The sequence below is a fragment of the Coloeus monedula genome (genome assembly GCF_965178545.1).
Source record: "Coloeus monedula genome assembly, chromosome: 11".
Classification (NCBI taxonomy): Eukaryota; Metazoa; Chordata; class Aves; order Passeriformes; family Corvidae; genus Coloeus; species Coloeus monedula.
Genome location: NC_138791.1, coordinates 5,085,130 through 5,106,252, shown reverse-complemented (window position 1 = coordinate 5,106,252; position 21,123 = coordinate 5,085,130). Strand labels below are relative to the sequence as shown.

The 21,123-nt window shown below is 39.9% G+C and overlaps 1 protein-coding gene across 1 annotated transcript; it reads right to left on the bottom strand.

The window, feature by feature from the left end:
- Positions 1-7,969: 7,969 nt before the first annotated feature.
- On the bottom strand, positions 7,970-20,766 carry RFT1 (RFT1 glycolipid translocator homolog). Its single transcript, XM_082288525.1, has 13 exons — positions 20,694-20,766; positions 20,514-20,599; positions 19,853-19,969; positions 18,118-18,307; positions 17,434-17,535; positions 16,553-16,687; positions 15,552-15,630; positions 15,244-15,294; positions 14,471-14,601; positions 13,478-13,622; positions 13,044-13,149; positions 11,799-12,048; positions 7,970-10,930 (listed from the first exon to the last, which is right to left on the bottom strand). The coding sequence occupies exons 1-13, from the start codon at positions 20,754-20,756 to the stop codon at positions 10,766-10,768; spliced, it is 1,620 nt and encodes a 539-aa protein (XP_082144651.1). The 5' UTR covers positions 20,757-20,766; the 3' UTR covers positions 7,970-10,765.
- Between the last annotated feature and the right edge of the window lie 357 nt (positions 20,767-21,123).

The window sequence follows — 21,123 nt, the reverse complement described above, 5'->3', positions numbered from 1 at the left end:
GTTTGCAGTATTACTGGTGGTAAAAACTATGCTGTCCACAAAACAGATGTTGTGTCATGACCTCTTTACTTTTCCAGGCTGAATTCAATGCCAGCTAGTGACAAAACAATGTTATATTCAGCTGCAGTATTTTTTCATCTAATTCACAGCTGCAGGGAAAAAAAGATCCAAATAACCGGTCAGAATCCCTCGTAAACTGTTAAAAGTAATCAGGGAACTAGTTTCAGGTAGTATATCTCAATTCAGGTGACAGAATCCATTTACTACTGGAAAATTATATTTGCTTAACAAATGGCTTTGATCCTTTTTTTTCCCAGGCTTTACTTTAACAACAGATGATTTCTAAAACTTAAGAACTTAAATTCATGCCCAAAATAGGGAGGCATTTTTAAAAGAATTGAGACATGCTTTTTATTTGCTGTGATCAGATGAACATATTCTTACCTTGAACAAAATCATTTAAACTGAGAGTTAGGTAGTGAAGTAACTGATGGTGTCTAAACCTTTTCTGAAATGCTACACATGGACTTTGCTCAAATAATACAGGACTGAGCTGAAGGATCAACTGGAACATGCATGTAAACATTTCACAGTTAAACACACAAAAAGTATCTCCTCAGTGTCCCGTGGCTGCTACAGCAAAGGAACAAGAAGGAAAACATAGATGGCACCAAGAGAGAGCAAAGAGGGGAACAAGGACTCACAACCTACACGGGGGCAATTCTTTTTGTTGTTCTTTTTGCCAAGATGATGCTGTTGGCAATGGTTCACAGCCAGGGCATCAAAGAACCAGTGTGCACCACTCTGGAGACAGCCAGGAGGGCAGGGGGGAAGGACATGCAACGAGTTATTTCCCTCAGGCAGAAATTGAGAAACCTGAAGTATTTTATGAAAATCAGTCTTGGTTTGACAAAAACAATACTGTTCAGCAGGTGAACTCCATACAATTTCTCAAGTGATCTTCTAAAATAGAAGGGAAAAGTTAAGTCACTCCACATACACATCCAAGAAACAGCACATTTTGACATATAACCAGTGTACCTGCTGCCCATGAGGAGCAGCAGGGCACCATTCCCTTGGCCAAAGGTTATCACAATCCCTTTATCTCATCCTGATTTATACAAGTTGTCACAGTCCCCAGGATCCTGTGCACCCTGCCACAACATAAACAATAAGGAAACAAACCCCAAAACATAGAGTTTTACAAATTATTTCAAAGGAGAATTTGCAAGCTACCTCTGGCATTCCATAAGAAATGGTCCCCAAGAACTGCAACTTTAATAAATATTTATGAATACATCAGTACAAACTGGATTCCACTGATGTCTAATGCTTGCTGTGTAGTAACAGAAACATTTTCTTTGGTCTGTGATCTTCTAACACAGGTACAGATTTGTTTGACAAACACACTTATATTTACCTGGGTGAATGCATTTGGCAGTAAGTGCAGGCTGTCAACCCAAACAAACATCAGCACTTTGTGGTGGCAACAAATGGCACAGAAATCCATCAAGGTTTTGATATGTTGATACCGTTACTCCTGTTAGTGGCCAGGCAATTTATTGATAAGTGAGATATGTCATCAAAACTGTTATTAATTTCAGGGCCAAAGATTAGAGGAACTAATGCATGTAATGATTCCTCAAGTTCTGCATGAGCAGCTTTCACTTACATTTATGTTTGTTTTCTGTTTTGGACTGTAAGGCTCATTTAACTTCTTTCCTTCACAAAGCTTTTTTTGTAATCGAGGGATGCCTTCAGTTAATATTCCATGGCAGTGGCATTCTTTGTAAATTCATATGTCATCACTTGCTTGTCATTTCTAATGACAGAGAAATACTTGGTTATCACTGAAGAAAAATTACAGTATCACTTGTATTATTTTTTAATTTGATTAAGCTATTCACTGAGCAAACCTCCCACCTTTGTCAGGCATTAATTGTATCCAGGCACAACGTTCTTGCTCTTTTTTTTTTTTTTTTTTGACCAATATTTTAGCCAGTAAAGCTCAAATAATGTTATGATCTGCTTATAGCTGCTCTCTATTTGTTCAATACCCATTGGTTCCACCTTTCCCCTTCAAGAAGCAGCTAACTTTGTATTTAGTACAAGTAATTGTTACAGTAGTGTTCTAATATAGCCAGGAAAGAACAATTAACTACCAAGAATCATCCTGTTTCCTTGGCACACACTTGTCACAGAAGTCTTTGCTCTGAACTGTTATAGCTTGTAGAAAAAAAATGCCATTCATGGTTAAGATGTCTGATACTGTGACTAGACTACAGATGCCTCTACCATTTTGTCCTTTATTCTAGTGAGAGGTATTCCTTTTACAGTCAGTTTTATAAATAGTAATCATAAGCAAATGAAATAATGGTTAACATTGAAAATATTACAGATACACACTTAAGGGGAGGGAATGAGGGAGGAAGCTTTGATTAGCACACACACACAAGGCTCCTCTAACACTCACCTGTACAATCTTCCTTTCATGTTACCTCTATCCCACTTGCATTGCACTATTTCACCAGTAATTTTTCTTTCATATACACATTAAATTCCACGATTCTCCAAATTACTTATTAAAGTACTGTCAGTATTTATTGTTCCTTTGTTTCAAACCTTTTCCCTTCTGTTTCATTCACCTCTTCTGGATCCCTCTATAGCTACACACTTGCTTGAAATCAACATCATCCTCACTACACTGAGCTACTTCTCTTCAAGCCAATAGTGCCGGTAGCATCGTTCTGTAAAATAAACCGTAATAACTTAACAATGGATATTGACTCACTATGTTTTTAATTCACTCTTTCAAAGTTTTATCTGAATCAATTAAAGCACTCCTTCCAATACTGGTCTTTGTATTTTGGTCTACTCTTAATCCTACTATTTCTTCCTGATAGACAGCACCACAACCTCTTTCTACACTTACAGCTGGTGGTACCTTTCCACACAAACGTAGTCATGTATAATCCTTGGGGACTGAGCCACACGCCCCCAAATGGTGCTTGTACTTCACTACTCCCTCAGCACACACCTTTCTTGGCAAAGAGTGATTTCCCAGAATCTTCTGTTACTTTTTTAATGGCTGAAGTTTCCCCTCCTCAAGCAGGAGGGACAGTCCCTTTCTTCAAATTCTGTTTCTTCATTTACCCAAATTACTGTACATCATATACCCCTCACTTTATTCAAAGAAACCAGATCTGCAAATAACCAATATTTACCATTTACCTTTCTTTGCTCATTCAAGATTGAGTCCATACTTAATACATTAAATTTTCTACTATTTCAATAGTGAATATTAACTCATGCACATCTAGTTGCAATTCAAACATTATCAGTGCAAAACTCTTCTAGTTTTCCATTTCTGTTCCCTAATTAATTAAACTTAAAATCCACTGTTCTCACTGTGGAGCTCCTGTATATCCACTGTGAGTTCCTCCAGGTAGCACGTGTGGTGTCAGGTAAAGCAGAGTCTGCACCACAGCTTCACTGCCCTCTACTCCCTGTGTCCCATGATCCCCACCAGAGATCAGTGTTCCCACTCACAGGTGTGACAGCTGCTTCTGGCAGTGTCAGTTTTTCATCTGCCTGCATCCACCTGCAATTTCTCCCAGTTTGCCCACATGGGACTGGCAGAAGAGAACTGGTCTAAGTCTTGGTACAAAGAAACCTGGGGAGAAATAGGAAATGTCTCTACCATATCTTTTGGTATATCCACACCAAAGTGATCTGGATTGTACCAACAACCTCCCCTTCAGTCCCATGGGCTGCGGTCTCTAGGCTAAATTCTGCACCAACAAATCCAACCACACCATGCTCTTCCTGCAATGCCCTTTACAAAGACCTGAAGGAAGCTGAATGATCCAATCCACAATTCTGCCTCTAACTACGGCCCTGAAGCTGCTTAAGCTTTTTTCCAAGTAACTGCACAGCTGGAGGTTTTATTGTCTAGCCTTTTGTATGTCCTTCATCACATGCACTTCATCACAGATGCTGAACACAGGCTTTTTGCAGCACACACCACTCCACACTACTTCTCTTCTGTTCTTCCACTTCGATTCTGTTCCTGTTCCTTTAATAATTCAACTTCCCCTTTCAAGTCCACCTTTTCTTACCCTACAGAGACTAATTTTCCTTTTCCTAACTGTAATAGATTAAGTCAAATTGGTTGCAGCTCACCTCAAGGCCCATACTGCAGCAACCTTAACATTGCCTTAGATGTACTGCTCCCCTGACAGATTGCAAATGCCTTTTCAGCGTTCCTCAATGCATCTTCAGCCATGAAAGCTTCCTGCTCCCACACCAGAATATCTTTCAGATGACCTACATCATTATATTTTTCACTGGATGGTGAGAAATCCTTCCCTGTTCTCCTCACCTGGTGAGCAATCAGCCCCAGTGGAATACTGAGCACCTTGAATGCCCTGTTACCATACCTGAACATTATGTGTTTTGTTTTCAGTTTCTGATTTTATTCTGCTTTTCTGCTTCAGTTGTGGTTTTCACCCCAAAAGACCTGATTCACCTGCACACCACAATTTTGTAATTCTTCCTGTGAGCTGTTTCATTCAGGCCACTTTGGCCAACTGCAAATAGACTCCACAAGCAGGATATGATGTCCCTGCTCATAGCAAGGGGCTGGACTAGATGGTCTTTAAATGTCCCTCCCAACCCAAACCATTTATGATTCTGTGATATATTCAACTCCAAAAAGATAACTCATGTATTGGTTTAGATGCACAAAACCAGTGAAACCTAGAGAGCTATGAAGCATTGCACACATACAACACTCAGAGCATCTCCACCAGCAGATGGTTTGACAGGGAATCTCTGCAGCTCCCTGAAATGGACCTTCAAGACTCACAAGCTGCCACCTTCCAACTCTGTATTTATAGTCAGGAATGCCTACTTGGAGGTGGTTTTCCTCCTGAATCCTGGCACTGCTGGCTCAAGAAAACAATCGTAGGTTTTTTATCCTGCCTGGCTATATTACAGATATTTTCCACAGCTCTCACAACTTTTCCTTAGGAATCTGAGGCAAGGTGCTCACAGCTGTGCAGCCAAAACTCAGGCCATGAGTCCTGACACTTATCCCTGTTGAGCAGGGGAGGTTCTCCACAGCCCTCCTCCAACCAGGCTGTGCTGAGCAGGACTTGAATGATGCCCCAGCACTTCCCCAATCCTTGTCCTGTGCTTCTGCAGAGCTCCCAGATGAACATGTGTAAAGCTACTAGGTAACAAAGTCATCTGAAGGAGAAAGAAAACAAAACTAAAACTGATCAGCACAATTCTGAAGGAACCACAGAAAAAACCCCACCTTTTCCACAGGTCAAAATACTATCAACTTCAAATGGGAGGACTAATAGTGAGAGTTAAATAGAGTATTGTCACACACTATTGCCTGTATTTTCAATAAACCCGACTTGACCAGCAAAGCAGAATGCCAAGCAGTCCATGGCAAAGTGTACTTCATGGGCATACTCTGCTTCTTCCAAACAGGTTCTCCTAGTTGCCTAGAGAAGCACTTGAGCAGAGACATACTTAGAAGTTTTATCTGCAGTGACAGAAATGCATTCAGAGATGGAAGTAACTCCCAGACTAAAGGACTCTCCTCAGAGGGACACTCTGTTCCTTGCACGTGTACCGTACTCCGCCACGTTTCCCTGTCCTCGTCCCATAACATCTCCTCACCCACGCTGAGAAACTGCTAAAAATCATTACACAAATAAAAGAAGGCATGTGAGTGCACTTCATGGTACTTGTTTTATAAAATTACTCCCAAAAACCCCTTCCATTAGGAAAACAGCACTGCCAAGTCAAGCATCCAGAACCAAAAAGAAGCTACAATTAGATTCTTCAGTGCAGCCTTAATTTGCTCTCTTCCTCACTCCTTGCTGTCAGGGCTGGCAAACAGACCGCAAAACAACCTTCAGCAAGCTGACCAACGTCTTCCTCAACCCAGCCCAGGGCAGAGCTCTTGGGATTTTTGCAATGAGACTGGCTAGCCTGACTTTTTGCAGCCAAGAAGGGACACACCTACATACAGGATTTGGTTATGAATGGTTTAACAACATGTGAATGAAACAGGAATCAAAACAAACAAAAATGCAGGAGTTGAAGATATTCCCAAGTGAATACAAGGCACTTTCTCATAGTGCATGACTGTACCTCAGTTGTTCCCAGAGACACAAGCACATCCCTTCAGAACCGCATCAGTGCCCTCTTTCATACTCCTCTCTCCCAAGGGGGGCCACAAAGATGTAAGTCTGGAATACTCCTGCATTTGAGAATGTTAAGAGCTAAACCTTGCAGTCTTCTTCCAAGCTCTGTTACGTTCTTCCCTTTTTGGAGCAAAAAGTGTGTAACAAAGAACAAAACATGATTCTTGTTTACTACTGGATCAGAACTACTCATATACCCAATATGTGTTTAAGGACTGGGTTTTTTCTTCTTGACACAGCTTTAATTATTTCAGTCTTATTAAATGGGCCATGGATATAAAACATCTGGCCTCTTGGTTGTGTTCCTTGCCACTTTCTCAGTTCAGTGGGATGGCACAGAACTTTGGAAATCAGTTATGCTGAACACATTAGCCATGAATCACAAAACCTTGCCAGTAAACCAACAGACAGAGCTCTGTCAGAGGCTCACTAACCACATCTAACCAGGAAGTCTGTCAAAGGAAAACCCAGAGATGTTTTACCTTTCCCCACAATAACCAGAAAATCCTGCCTTAGCTGCACAGGGGGCGCATACTCATCACATTCCATAAACAGAGCTCACTACAGGTACGTGCAGTGACATCCACTGAAACGAGTTCACTCCTCCTTCCAGATCCCAGCAAGGTGGTGCATGAAGCACAGCTCAGACCCAGAAACTAGAGAGAACACACATCTTTCCATGGAAGCAATCCAAAGTGAAACAGAGATAAGCACTTCCTATCAGTTTTCTTTAGATCCCCAGCTGCTCACACTTTTGAGCAGGCCCTGCTCAGTTTCCAGGGCCCAGCTGTACATCACATGTGCACAGCTTCAAACTTCATTTGCAGCTCATATTGAAAACAAGCTCCATTTCCTCGCACTCTCAGAATGCAGATGAGTTACACATTTTGTGCTGAACAAAACCATTACAGCTCAGCAGATCTATTGAAGCACGGATACGGCTCAAAAAGCCTCAGATCCTCTCTCTTCGGCATTATCTTTAAAATCATGTAATTAAACCACAAAAAAAAAGTACGCTGTTCAGACAGCAAGAAATATGAACTCCACAAAAAGAATTTCAAAGTTGAGATAGAAGGACTATCCAGGAACCAGGGAATTAGGGCTGACCTCAAGGCACTCACACAATCCTTCACATGAACTAAGAAGTCAATACGCCCTTATGGGTGCTCAGTTGTGGTCAACATTCAGGCTTGTATATATTACCTTTTGTGCCTGCTAAAGCAGATTAACCATTTAGGTAAAGCCTTAATTCTTTAATTTAATTTCTTTGCCTAAAAAGGGGCTCCCCCCGCTCTACTTCTTTACAAATAAAATATTTACAATATCAGGGAAAAACCAAACAGTTGAACAATTGGTTAATTGGTTAGTTCCCAACAGCAGTATTGCCAGTCACAACCTAATTCAGCTAAGAAATTTCATTAAATATCAGATTTATTCCTGGCCACTGAATTGGTTTTTATCACAACAATGTAATGTAAAAGCAAAGGAATTTGGCCATTCCAATCCATACGAACAATTTGACAGAAACAAAGAGGAAAAAACTGACTATAATGGTGCCACTTGTCACAAAACTACTACAGCAAATTTTATCTGTATGTGTGTTAGGGGATGGTGTGTATGTTTAGGTTGATAATTGAATTTATACGTAAAATATCCTACAAAATCCAAACAAGTTTAAGCATCAGCTGTACTAATGATATAAACAGAATTCCAATAATCATCAACTGGAAGATAAAAACAAAATGTAAAGGAAATAAACTTTATTTAGTGTTACCTTGAAAGTCATTCATCCAACAAATAAGAAAAACACACCACAAAGCATGAAATCATAACCTTTTCCACCAAATAAAATGTTTCATTCAACTTTGGCTTAAACTAAAAGATTTCAGAACACTGCAAAACAGCTTCATGGAATTTTAGACAGTTGTGCCTTTGACAGATTAACAGGGCTAAAATGAAAGGGAAATATGGTCAAATTCAATCTCAACTTTGTCCCTGAGTTTGAGAGTTTGTTGCTTTAGCAATAAAGCAATTAACAGCTCTGACATTAAGGATCCCACTGATAAATAAGAAAGCAGCAGTTTCACAGGTCTCTACTTTTGTGTCTCCTTGCAGCTTCCTGCCACATAAAACACATTAAAAATCAAACATCCCACATCACAAAAACCAGCCAGCCATTACTGAGCAGATGATGTTTAAGTGGGGAATGTGTCCCTAATTTGCTAATGAGCAATCATTGTCACCTTAAATGTCTTCCTGATTCGTATAAAAATGCATCTGAGATGCAAGAGAGATTTGTCAGCCTTTCCAATATGAAATAACACAAATTAGTGTAAAAATGTAACTTGTCTTTAAATGCATTCACTGCATTTATGTTAAAAAAATATTTACGAGACTACACAGATCACTGTTTCAAGAGGGAGATCTCACATCACCCCACTTAAGACATTACAAGTAGCAGAAGTAGTATCAGTGTACAGCTGGGGCTGTAAGAGCAGACAAGGCAGAATGACTTCAAGCTCATTTGTTGTAAGAAGTTCTTCCATCTCCAAAGCACTTTAGGTGCAGGGCTGTACAAAATTTCTCATTCCAAGGAGTTATAAAAATTCACTGATTGAGATATTGCCACAGTAGGATCCCAAAGACACACACAGAAAAAGACAAACCCTAAAACACAGTCCACAGGTTCAATTGTCTTGATTTTTTTGTACTACAAGCAAGTAAAGGAAAAGCAACTGTTGTAGGCATTGACGATTTATAATAAAGTTTCTGCAATATTTGAAGCTGTACTCCTAACAAACTCCACACCTGACAGAAAAGAGAAAAAAAGGTGTAGGACCACTCTGAAGAGAAAAATATAAAAGGCAAAGAACTACAGAATTCAGTTAAGAGGACAGAATAATGTAGAGTTTGTTTTGTTTTGACAGATTTCAAAACAGCATAAGGAGAACCAGCAAGTCTGTATCTACTCCTTCCAGCCAGGGAACGGAGACAACTACCCTTGGCTGAGCAACGCCACTCCTTTCCCTTCACTGTCACATTCTGGCTTCTCTATGATCATTTTCCAATCACCAAATTCTCATATAATGTTATCTTTGGCAATGTTTTCCAAGTGGGAATTACCAGTTTAGAAAATATTTCTGACTACAAGCTGAAGGCCCTGAAAAAGCATTTCAGCCTGGGCACTGTGGTCACCAGAATGAACCCCACAATGCCATTGCAGTGATTTTTTTTTAAGCAGTCTGAGGATCTGCAGAGTTGCTACATAATTAAACTAAAAACTTTCAACTGCACACATCTGAGCACACATTTTTCATCCCTTGACATGTTTGGTCCATCCAAACATTGCAAAGGGAATGCTGATCATTATAAACCTGCCATTTGTACACTCTGAAACTGCCCAATTCAGATCTTAGACCAGCAATACACCATCAGTACACCCAAACCAGCAACCTAACATGGAATTTTAGAACTTCTGAGTGTCCAAATTTTCAACAATTCAAAAATAATACGAATCCAGAGGTTAAAACTGAACAAGTGAAAAAACAAGATGTGAAGAAAACATTGGAACAAAAGGAAGTATTTACTATCCAATAAAGAAATCTTCAACATGCATAAATCCTTGTAAAAAATCTTAATATATTTAACATTCAATTGCACAGACAAAATAATTTTTATTGAGACAGTTTGTTCATGCTGGCATTTAAAAATCTCATACAAACCCAAAAAACTATGGAATGAAAGTAAGAAGTTTTACGAGTAACCTTATGAACTGCACCATCAGTGATTGTACTCAACACCTTCTGCAGACAATGCTAAAAACCTCTTCCAGCTAAGGCTTCAGAGTATTTCTGACAAGTTAATCAATGCCCTCAGACACGAAGGATCTGCTGAATGAAATAATCTCACAGAGCCAGCAGGGACACACGCTGTGTATTCCATTAATTTACTTGTAAACGTCAGGATTTTCTGTTCCCTGCTTTGCACGTCAAACAGTGACAGCTCAATCCCTCTGCACCACACTGTTCTGCTCCACAACACTCACACTGGTGTTGGTCCTTGCTCTAGAGTTCTCCTCAGCTTTGGGGTATTTCTATGGCATTTATTGTGGTTGGTATTGGGGGCTTTTTTCCTGACCATTTTCTCCCCAGTTAAGCAGCACCCACACCAAATAAAGGCCTTCTAAACCACATCAGGCCTTCCCCACACCGCCCAGCGGCAGGAGGGGAGCTCTCTACATGCAGTCTGTCAACCAGGTTGTGTCAGAGGGTGTAGCTTAGATCTTCATTCATTACTTAAGAGGCTGTTTGAAAAAAAGCTTAGAAAAGAATGGGGCATAAAGAGAAAACTATTCATCTCCCATTTGCTGTGCTGACCAGTTCAGAAGACAAAATTATATTCACCTGGCAATTGTCTACATTGCCAGTCCATTATCAACGCTTCCAAACACACATGGAAACCTTCTTTCCATACAGATCTTATGGAAAAAACACAGCCCTTTACTGCAAGCACGTACAAGAACTGCTCTGCACAAGAGCAGGTCATGTTCCTTTCTTCAAATAGCGGGAGAGGAACTGGTTCCTAACAAAGTGGATGAGTTTGGTCTCTGTGCAGAACATTGTAACGAGGGTTGCTGCAAAGCACAGGGCACCCGTGCTGATGTGGATCAGCCTGGCCATCCAGCCCTTGTCACAGCAGAACAACACCTACAACAAAGAAAACAAGGGATTGCAGGAAAACCAGTCATCAAAAAGTGCATTTACTGTTTCAACAAGAAATAAGGTCCAGCACACCTGTCCAACACGCCAACATCACCATCAAACCAAGCGCGGTTTTGCCACATGCACTGACCCTACAATAAATCATCTTTAGGAGTCACAATATTTGCTTTTTAAAGAAAATTCTGTCAGCAAAAAATAACCAGTCAGTAGATATCTGGTAAGTGAGGAAGCTGCTGTTATCTGGCATGCAGAAATACATTAACTGAGATGACACAAAACTTCGCTGATGCTATTATGCACATCTGCTACTGTACAGCAACATCTCAAGCTATTTTCTATCAAAACTGGAAAGCTCCCATTCCAAAATATAAAACTCTCCCTTCTCAGGCATAATGGATTTTCAAGCTGTCAAAATTCTGTACATAGAAAAGCTACCATCTCCTTAATAATGAGCCTGCACAATTACCATCTTGTACTGAATGTATGTGTTAAATGTGCTCTCAGCAATTTTTGTTTCTCTTCTAGTTTTGGTTATTACTTCTTTTTATTACAGTATTTTTAATGCAATGGCACCAAGAAACTGCTAACATTTCAGTTATTACCAACTAAGCACATGGATTGTCTACACACAGAAATGTGTTAAGTTTTATTTAACTAGTCAGATCCACCACCTTGTATAGGCGGCAGAGAAATTTGATACAAAGAATCTCTTAACAATATATCCTGCCTTTCTGAAACGGAAAGTCCCAGCCTACCCTCAAAAGCCTTTTTCCTAATGGCATTCCTCTTTTTGTGGACAGAAAAGTCACCTGACAGCAGCATTCACAGTGAGAGCAGAGAGGAAGCAGCTCACCTCTGAGAAAGCAGTGATCACTGCACTGATGATGTAAACCAGCAGCAGAGCTGGTGAGGGGAGCAGGCCTGTGAGGGGTCTGTGGGCGCTTTCTTTGAAGTAGTCATAGATGTAGTGGGTGCTGTGAGCTATTCTGATGCCCATGTTGAAGCAGTTGGCAAGGATAAAGCCCACACTGCCATACCAGTGGGTCAGGAAATAAGAGATGCACAGAAATACGAAAGACAAGGCCAGCATAACAAAATTGTACCTAGGGAAAAAAAAAAGAAGAAATAATTTAACAATGCATGCAGTTACAGCATTCATTTACTAATGATTTTTTATTTTCTAACATGAGTAACAGAATTTCTCTTACCATCTTCTAGTGAAATTTAATTTGAGAAATGAGATTAAAAAAATTTGAAAGAATAGAAAATACATCAACCAAATTAAACCAAAAACTACATTATGTGAATGAAATTGTATTACAGTAATCAGCTGTGCACTCAGTGCAGAAAATCAAACTTAATAACAATTATTAGTTATGTAAAAACTTGTGCATTTTTTGCTATGTTAGGAATATATTAAAGAAAATGAATATTCAAGAACAAATCAGCACTTTATTTAGTTTCTGCCATTAACAGTGACTTGGAAAACTAGTTCACATTTTAAAGGGGTTGTGAAAGCAGCCCTTGTTAAGTCAAAAAAGATCCCACTTCAATTGTGGAAAACAGACCTCACTGAAATTAATTTGAAAGGGCCACATGAGGAACAGCCTAAACACAGAATCAGGAAATAACCCAGGCTAGAAGGGATCTCAGGAGGTCACCTAGTCCAACTTCCTACACAGTAGTGAACCCCTGGGTTCACCCACACAGTTTAGATCATTCCTAAGTGTATGTACAGTAACTGTACATGAAAAATGTTAATAGCTGCAAACTTTTAAAGTTTGTCAAAACTATAAAGTCAAATAATTGTCTTTAAAAGTATAACTTCAAGCTCATCTGTGCAGAAAACACACATTTAAATTACTTTCCTAGTTAGTAATGGACCAAAAGCTAAATTAACAATTATTTCTTCATTTCTGACCTTTTTACCCAAACTTTTCAACTTTTGCTAAAGCTTCTACATCTAAATCTAAATGCTGACACAGCCTAACAAGGAGCTGCTTTTCAGTGGGGCAGGATATTATTATGCCAATTTCAAAAGCACCAATCCCTTTATAAGGTCAGCACAAATACATTTACAGGAGCCACTGTTTCCTACCTGTCCACTTCTTCTTTGCACATTAAGGCAAATGTGAAACATTCTGTTACTCCATTGACAGCAAGAAACAGGACATATAACGAGTAACACCGGAGGAGATCTGGACCTAAAAACCACATTAGAAAGACAAATAGATAATGATTTCTTTTATCAAACCACATTGTTTTTACAGTCACTGATACTGAGAGATAGTTGTTGTAGTGTTAATACTAATAATGGAAACCTAAGTTCATTTGAACGAGTTTCCTGTCTAGAGATCTTAACAAGAACACAAATAAACAAGGCAAAGGATTTTGATGAGCTAAGCCACTGATTTCAATAGCAGTTTTGCAGGAAAAAAAACCCAAACTGATGACTTACAAAAAATTCATAATAGCTGTAGGGTTTTTTTTTTTAAAGAGTGGTGGTTTTCTGCCAGGTCTGTAAACCTTTACCTGTTCCAGAACTGAGCATTGAGCCTCCATAAATATCCAGAGCCAGCTGAGAATAGGCATAGCCAAAAACGGTGATGGTGAGACCTATCAGGAGCACAAGTTTCAGCAGCAATTCCAATACATTTGCAGCCATAGCAACATCATCCTGAAATAAAATGTAGTAAATTACATGAACCAGAATCAATATAACAACAGTCACCCTCATGCAGAAATGCTACTTCACAGGAACAAATAAATCAGTTTGCATAGTGTAAAAAGGTGTGAAACTTATCCTTGTTATTGAATTATCCATACACATGCTCTTATCATCTTTTATATATTTATTATTCCACCATTTTACCAGTTCTACACACCAGGTAGATTTTACATAAAATATACACAGACAGACACCTCCCTTAGTCCACCAAGGATCTGAAGCAGAGAATTTAATTGTGTACTGACGTGCAATTAGCAGGATTGCTACAGGCTGACCTTCATGAGCGATCAAGAATATTACTCTGTGGAACAAAGCTCTTATTGATTAATCCTCTTCATACAACTCAAACACAAAAGAGAAATACCATTCTTTTCTTCCCAAAGCTGCACTCCTCAGAAACATAATTTAACACCTATTAATATATTTAAGTAAATAAAGTACTTCCAGATAGCATTTATTTAATAGACCTCATGATTTAACTAATGGCTTTCTATATCTGGAAATACACAGTAGAGGAGGCTTTACATCACACTGTTTGGAGCAGCTGATGTTAACTTCATTGATGCAAAGCAGCACTATGCCACTGCATATTTTAATTTCTATTTCATTAGCATTTTACCTATTCTCTTTTCTTTTTGGTCCAGCCCCACTTGGCATTTTTGTTCTCCACTTCTTAGTTTTAACAGCCTCAATATTCAAATTTAAACACCCACTTCTGTCCATCACACTTGTGCGATGTAACCTATCTGTAACAAAAATTGAGCATTTGACATGTAATTAATCCAAAATAAACATACCTGCTTCTGATCCTTTACAGTCTTCCCTCTTTCCAACACTTTAGCAAAAAATACATAAAAGCTCTCCTCGATAGGCAAAAAGATAAACCTGGCCACCAGTGAACCAAGGTTATTCACAATATCATATACACCTTAAAAAAATAAAGCAATCTGTGAATTTTAGACACATTTTAATTCCAACTCTTTAATAACAACATGAGTTCTAATTTAACATCTCCTCCTCCAAAAAAAGAGAAAGTAAGTGGGATCTGGTGCAACACTGAAGCAGTGTTCTCTAAAAATTCTGACAATCACAGCAACTACAGCTTAAAATTGCAAGGTTTGCTCATGCCAAAAGTAAGACAAAAGCACCAACTACACAGAATTGAATCTAGAACAGCACCAAACCATATTTAAAATTCTTGCAGTAGAGGAATTTGAAGGATCCTGATAAAGGTCACTGAATGAAAAGAGGAATGTAAGGATCTACTGATACAGGAAAAGAGAAAGATACACATCTAGTGAAAGACGTTCCTGCCCATGGCAGGGGGGTGAGAACTAGATAATCTTGAAGGTCACTTCCAACCCAGGCTATTCTATAATTCTATTGTCTTAAATTGATTATTATTATCTATATCAATCATTCTCTGAAATGCATCTGAAATGTCACAAAGGCTTTGAAATATTCTCAGATTTTCAAGCTATTTTCAAACACTTTAAGCCATTTTCAGAAGCATGTGAAGAGCAGTGACTAAGAAAACTCTGTCACCATTCCACAGTACCATCACACTTACCCTGATCTCCAAAATTTAACACATTCAAAAAGGTCATCACATATCGTTCACCTGTAAGTTCAAAATAAAGAACTTCAGAACAAGTCCCTAAGTCTTTTCCAATACTTGTTCAGGCACTTCCAATACTAAGTGCTCAAGAGACAAAATCAAATGGGACAGCACCTAGTTCTGAAAACCCTCAAAAACTCCATTCAGGTTGGCAATCATGTGCCTCATCTTCCCCCACCCAAGCTCTCTGAAGCTTTAAGCCAATTTTGTAAATAGTTTTCATGAGCCCTCTTCCCTCACACTTCTGTGTCAAGCCTCACCCTCTGTCAAAATCTGTTTTAAGAAGGATTGTTTGAAGAAACTCCAAGTCAAGCGTGCTTCCTTCCAGTTAACAAAGGTCTGCAAAAAAAAAATACTGAAATGTAACAAACATGATTGAAATTAGAGTAGAAATAGAAAAGAGCAAGGCAGAGCAACTCTGTAGGGTAGCTCTAACTGTAGTGGTGAGGAAACCCACAATGCCACAGTTACTAACAACTAATGCAAAGTATTGCTGAATTCAAGCACCAACACCACTGATCTGGCAGAAACTGCTTCCCTTGTTGAAAAGTGCTGTTATTGCAGATCAAGTACCCATAGGAGCATTCTACAGAAAATACTAATCAAGGTTAAATTTAGGAAAAAAACACCCATGGTGTTTAACATGCCAATATAACTTTCACCCTCACTGGAGATATGAATTGTTTGCTCTTCAAACTGTCCTTATATATATAAGACTTGCAACCAAGAACCACCTTTATCTTTTCAATCTGTAAATCTTATCCAGAATGTCATCTTCCTCAATGAGTCTTGTCATTTCTTTCTCTGCCTCATTTTTGTTTGAGAGATATTTGAGTGTCTCTGGAATGCTGTGGAACATCATGGTTATTTTTTGAAAGGTCAAAGTACCAAAATCCATTGTTACATGGTTCTGGTTTCTTTTCTGCCTCCCATCCAGTGCTACCTGGTCATTCCCCTGCACAGTGCAGATGGTCAATCTCCAGTTAATGTCTATTAAATATTTTGAACAAACCAAGTCAGCAACAACAAACCCATAACCACAAAGAGTTCAAGTTTCATGATGTTTTTCTGACAAGAATTTTATGCATACAAACTTCAAACACAATTTCTATGGGGTTTTTTTATTTAATCTATCATATCTTCTATAGTGCAAAAATATACCCAAAACCTCTCAATTAACTCCCCTGTCTCAAACCAACATTCAAAGTGCCCTCACATGAGATTTTAAGAAGAAAATCAAGAAATAAATTGTGCAACTTACCTCATCTTCCACGAAGTTAGGTAATAAAGCTTTCACTCTAGCAACTGGAAATGATTTCTTTGTGGCTTCAGGAGATCCCAAAAACATCACAAAATAAATTACATAGCACATTACCAGAATACTGACATATAACAGCTGGAAGGATCAGGAAGAAGAAAAACAGTGAAACAAAATTAAATTAGAAATGCAGAATTATATACTAGTTGAAAATACAGTGAGAAGAAAATGTAAGTAGTCTTTGTGCCTATCAAATATTAAAACCAGGTAAGGATTTGAACAGCTCTTCAGAATGCTGTTGATCTTTTCATCTTTTTTTACCCTGTAGATTATCATAGACCTTTGGTAATTTTCATGTTTTATTTAGCATTTTTAGAAAGCTAAAGGTACAATTATAAAGCAATTACTCAATCAAAAGTCAAGCTAACAGAGTAGCTACTGCCTACATCTCTTAATTCATAGAACTTTTCCAAATTCCATCAATTATAAGCGATCTACAAAAGCCAGGGCAAAAACTGAAGAAGAAAACTTATCCCTCCACTGTCATCAAGAAAAAGTTTTAACCTGAATTCACTGCACTTGATTAGCACCTTCTGATAAGGTAATTCCGGTTGGTGGTACAGGCTGATAAAGTTCTGTGTGATTAAAATAACATAACCTTATTTGCAAGATGTGCCTTCACAGACAGAAGGTGTCTCCTTGTACCTCCCTTTAACTCAATGTCAAAATACCAAGTCAATAATGAGTATCAGGAAAATACTAAATACAAATTCTGAATCTTAAACCTCCCAGGAGCTTTTTCTCTCAGCTCCCCAAAGCTCTTTAGCAGGCTAAATGTCAAAGGCAAATTAAAATTCAGCTGAGAGAGAACAAAGGAAACTTACCTGAGCCAAGGAAAAAATGTAAAGGCCCCAGTGAGGATAAAGGATTACTAAAGTAACCGTCAAAATGCATTTTGACACTACTGAAAGGCTTTCAGCAACTACCTTTAAGAAACACAAAAGAGAGAAGGGTTATTTTCTGGCAACCTAACCACATACACAAGCTTAAAATACCTAAGTTTAATGCACAGAATTTATGTAGGGATGGAAGATTTTCAAAGTCAGTATGACTTTATCACAGAGTTTCTTTCTGCTGAGCTGGCCATCTTAGACTGTAATTTCTCTGTAAGTTTTCTATTCTTGCACTTCACAATTCCTCCACTGCATTTTCCCAGTCCTTTGTATGAGACATAAGGGAGAAAATTTTGCTTGAGACTATCATGTTCTCAACAGATACATTTCACAATTTTATATAGAACTGTGGAAGCAGTGTGCCTCTCCCTCCAATTAAAACCTATGTTTCAGTATTTAATGATCTCAAAAGTAATAATGTCTAAATAAACCAACTTGCTTGCTTTAATGGGTACAAATTCCTGGTTATGTTACAAACCAGGCCATGCAGTGCTAAACAGTACACACAGGGGTTTTTTACATGCTTGAATATAAAAACATCTAAGTCAGTAATCTGTTCTTTTCAGTAAAAAGATTATTTCCCCCACACGCACACACCCCATGGACTTTACTAACCTTAAGTCTCACAAACAAATGAGCTTGTGCTAAAACCCAGAATGGCTCTCCCAGGAGTTCAATAATGGCAGAAACACCAAATGCCACTACACCAGCCTGATAATGAGGAACCACAGAAGGGTTGGGTACTTCGAGCAAGTGTAGCCAGACTAAGCCCAAGATAACAGACCAAAAGACACCAAGAGGAACTCTAAAAAGTTAACATAAAAACTAATTAATGGAAATGTTACTTCAGCAGAAAAAGAAAAAAAAAACCAACAAAGAAAATTAGATTACAGTATCAAATATGGCCACAATGATTACATTAAAAAAGGCCCTGAGGAATTAATTCCTGTTGTTACTATAGCAAGAATGAATATTTTCCTTTGTAATGAACACCCTTAAGGCACTCTTTGCACAACACAGAAAACATTTTTCTGAGTTGTCCATTTTTTACTCCAGAGCCTAACATAAGGACAAATATCTGCATTTTTGTGCCTTAGGACCAAACAATTCTGATCCCACATCAGCCTACACGTTCCCTTCTGCTGACACTGCTTCAGGAACACAGAGCTTCTGGAAGAGTGCATCAAGTTTTACATCATTGGAGCAAGATCTCTTTGACCTTCACACTATCAGACCCCTAAAATATTTGACATCAAGCTCCTAAGACATATTTCAGATGCTTCACCGAAGTTCACCTTCATTTTAAGTTATGCTTTTCTACAAGGAAAATTTAAAACAAAAGAAGATAGACATAGTCAATGTTACCTCTGTAACTTAATGCTCACTTGAAAGGCTATCATACAGCAGAAAGATGACTATAATTCAGATAAGAAAACAGAACTAATACATTTTAAATGTTATTATTAGATCTATCCCTGACAGGGACAATCCCTCTGCTTCATAGCTGGCTGCAGGTGACCACACATAAAGCCCCATTCCTGGGCCAGATCCAATTAAAAGCTGGGTAGTTTCAGGGAAAGTCAGGTGCCCCAATGGCAAAATACTATTTTATCATGCAGGGGTAGTTTTCCACCATATCAGGCAGGTAAATTTACTTCCCAACCCACCTAATTGGGGCTGCACAGCAGCTAGAGCTGACAGAGGGAGAAAGAAGAGAGAACCAGGAACCACAAGGGAGAAACAAGTCATAAAATCCACTTTACTGCAATGTGTGATTGCACTCTCTTGTTGCAGCATCCTGTGGACTTCAAGCTGTCCTGCTATAAACAGCACAACAGCTGAAAAAAGCTGTTGTTTAATTCCAACTCTTTTTTCACCTTCTCACATCTCTCCTACCCAAACATTTATGTTGCCTTGGCATTAATCCACATCAGGGATCAAGACTAAAAACTTAGTCTGAGAGGGAAAGATAAGATATCTAATGCAGGTTCACAAATGCACATGAGGTAATAAAAAAACAAAACTGAGCAGGAAGAGGAAGAAAAAACAAAGAACTATGTACTTATGCTTTCCTTCAACAGCTACAACTTAAATGAAACTCAAGCAACAGAAGAAATGGCTCCAGGTGACACCTCTGGTAATCAACTTCCTCATGTGCTCCAACAAGAAATCAAGTCCATAAAAGCTAAAGCACCAGACTTGACCAGCTTCCTGCATCAGTCCTGAAACACAACTGGGGCTTCTAAATGCTGAAATAATTACCTCAGTAAATAAACACTTCCTCTCATTCTGCAAGCTCCCAGACAAGAACTAGAAATTCTAAGGAAGTAAACTTTTAAAGGTATCTTACGTCAGCCACAATAGATTAATTGTCTTTGTCCAGTTTCTCTTTGCACTTCCACTCAAACAAGCTCTGCGAAATGCCTCCCTGGCAAGGAAGACAACTGTTGAGTACAGCAAAGTCAGCCTAAAGAGGGTGGGGAAAAAAAAAAAAAAAAAAAAAAAAAAGAAGAGAGAAAACGATTTATTTTCTATAAACTGTAAATCCTTCATGCAATAGCATCACAGTTTTTACACATGACTGCCTGGCAGACAAATCTTACAGGTATGCAAACATGGTGATATGAGCTAAAATTATCACCATCTCCTAAAAACAGAGAAAGTAATTACGCATGACGATTCAAATGGCAAGAATACACACTACAGACCGTGCAGACACAGAGCATATCCTATAGGAAAAGCACGTTGTATCTAGTTTTTCCTCTGCAAGCTGATGGTTTAAACACGAAAAACAGGCCAGTGCTATCGGTGTTTCAGGCCAAAACAGGAGGCACAGAATGACCAAACACTGTGACACACCCAAAAGCAGATTCCACAGCATTAATCAGAGCATGGCCAGTGACACGGCACAGACCGCGGAGCCGAGACCAGCACCGAGCACAAGCTCTGCCCCACAGCACCAGCAGCCCCGGGACGCCTCACAGGTGCCCGCCGAGCCGCCTCCCCCTCACCTGACATTGACCACGCCAATAAGCTCCCGGGAGAGGTAGCGCAGGGTGAAGGCGTTCAGCCCGAAGGTGACCACCCGGAACAGCACCTGTGAAAGAAGCCGCACGGGAAGCACCTGCGGGGCCCCGCCGAGCAGCAGCAGCAGGAGGAGGAGGAGGAAGGAGGGAGGGGCGGCCCCGCACCTGCAGCAGGGCGCTGGACGAGGCCAACCGGGCGGTCTGGCCCAGCACGTCCTGCGCCGCCATCGCCCCGCTCCCGCCGCCAGGAAGTGGCGCGGCCACCGTCGCACCGGATCTCATCAGCGGGGCGGTACCGCCCGGCCCGGGGGCTGAGGGAGCACCGTGGCACCGCCCGGCCCGGCACTGAGGGGGCACCGCGGCACCGCCCCGCGCTGAGGGGGCACCGGGCGACAGGGCGGGACTCTGAGGGGATTCGGCGGGGAGGCTGAGGGGACACGGCGCGGACGGTGGCGCCTACGACAAAGGGCGAACGGCCGAGGAGCTCCAGCCCTCCAGAGCTGAGGCGCAGCGCCACAGCCGCGGCTTCCACCGAAGCCAGCCCAAAGCTGCAGCCTGGCTGGGAGGAGATGCCGTGGTAAATGGGGTAACAAGC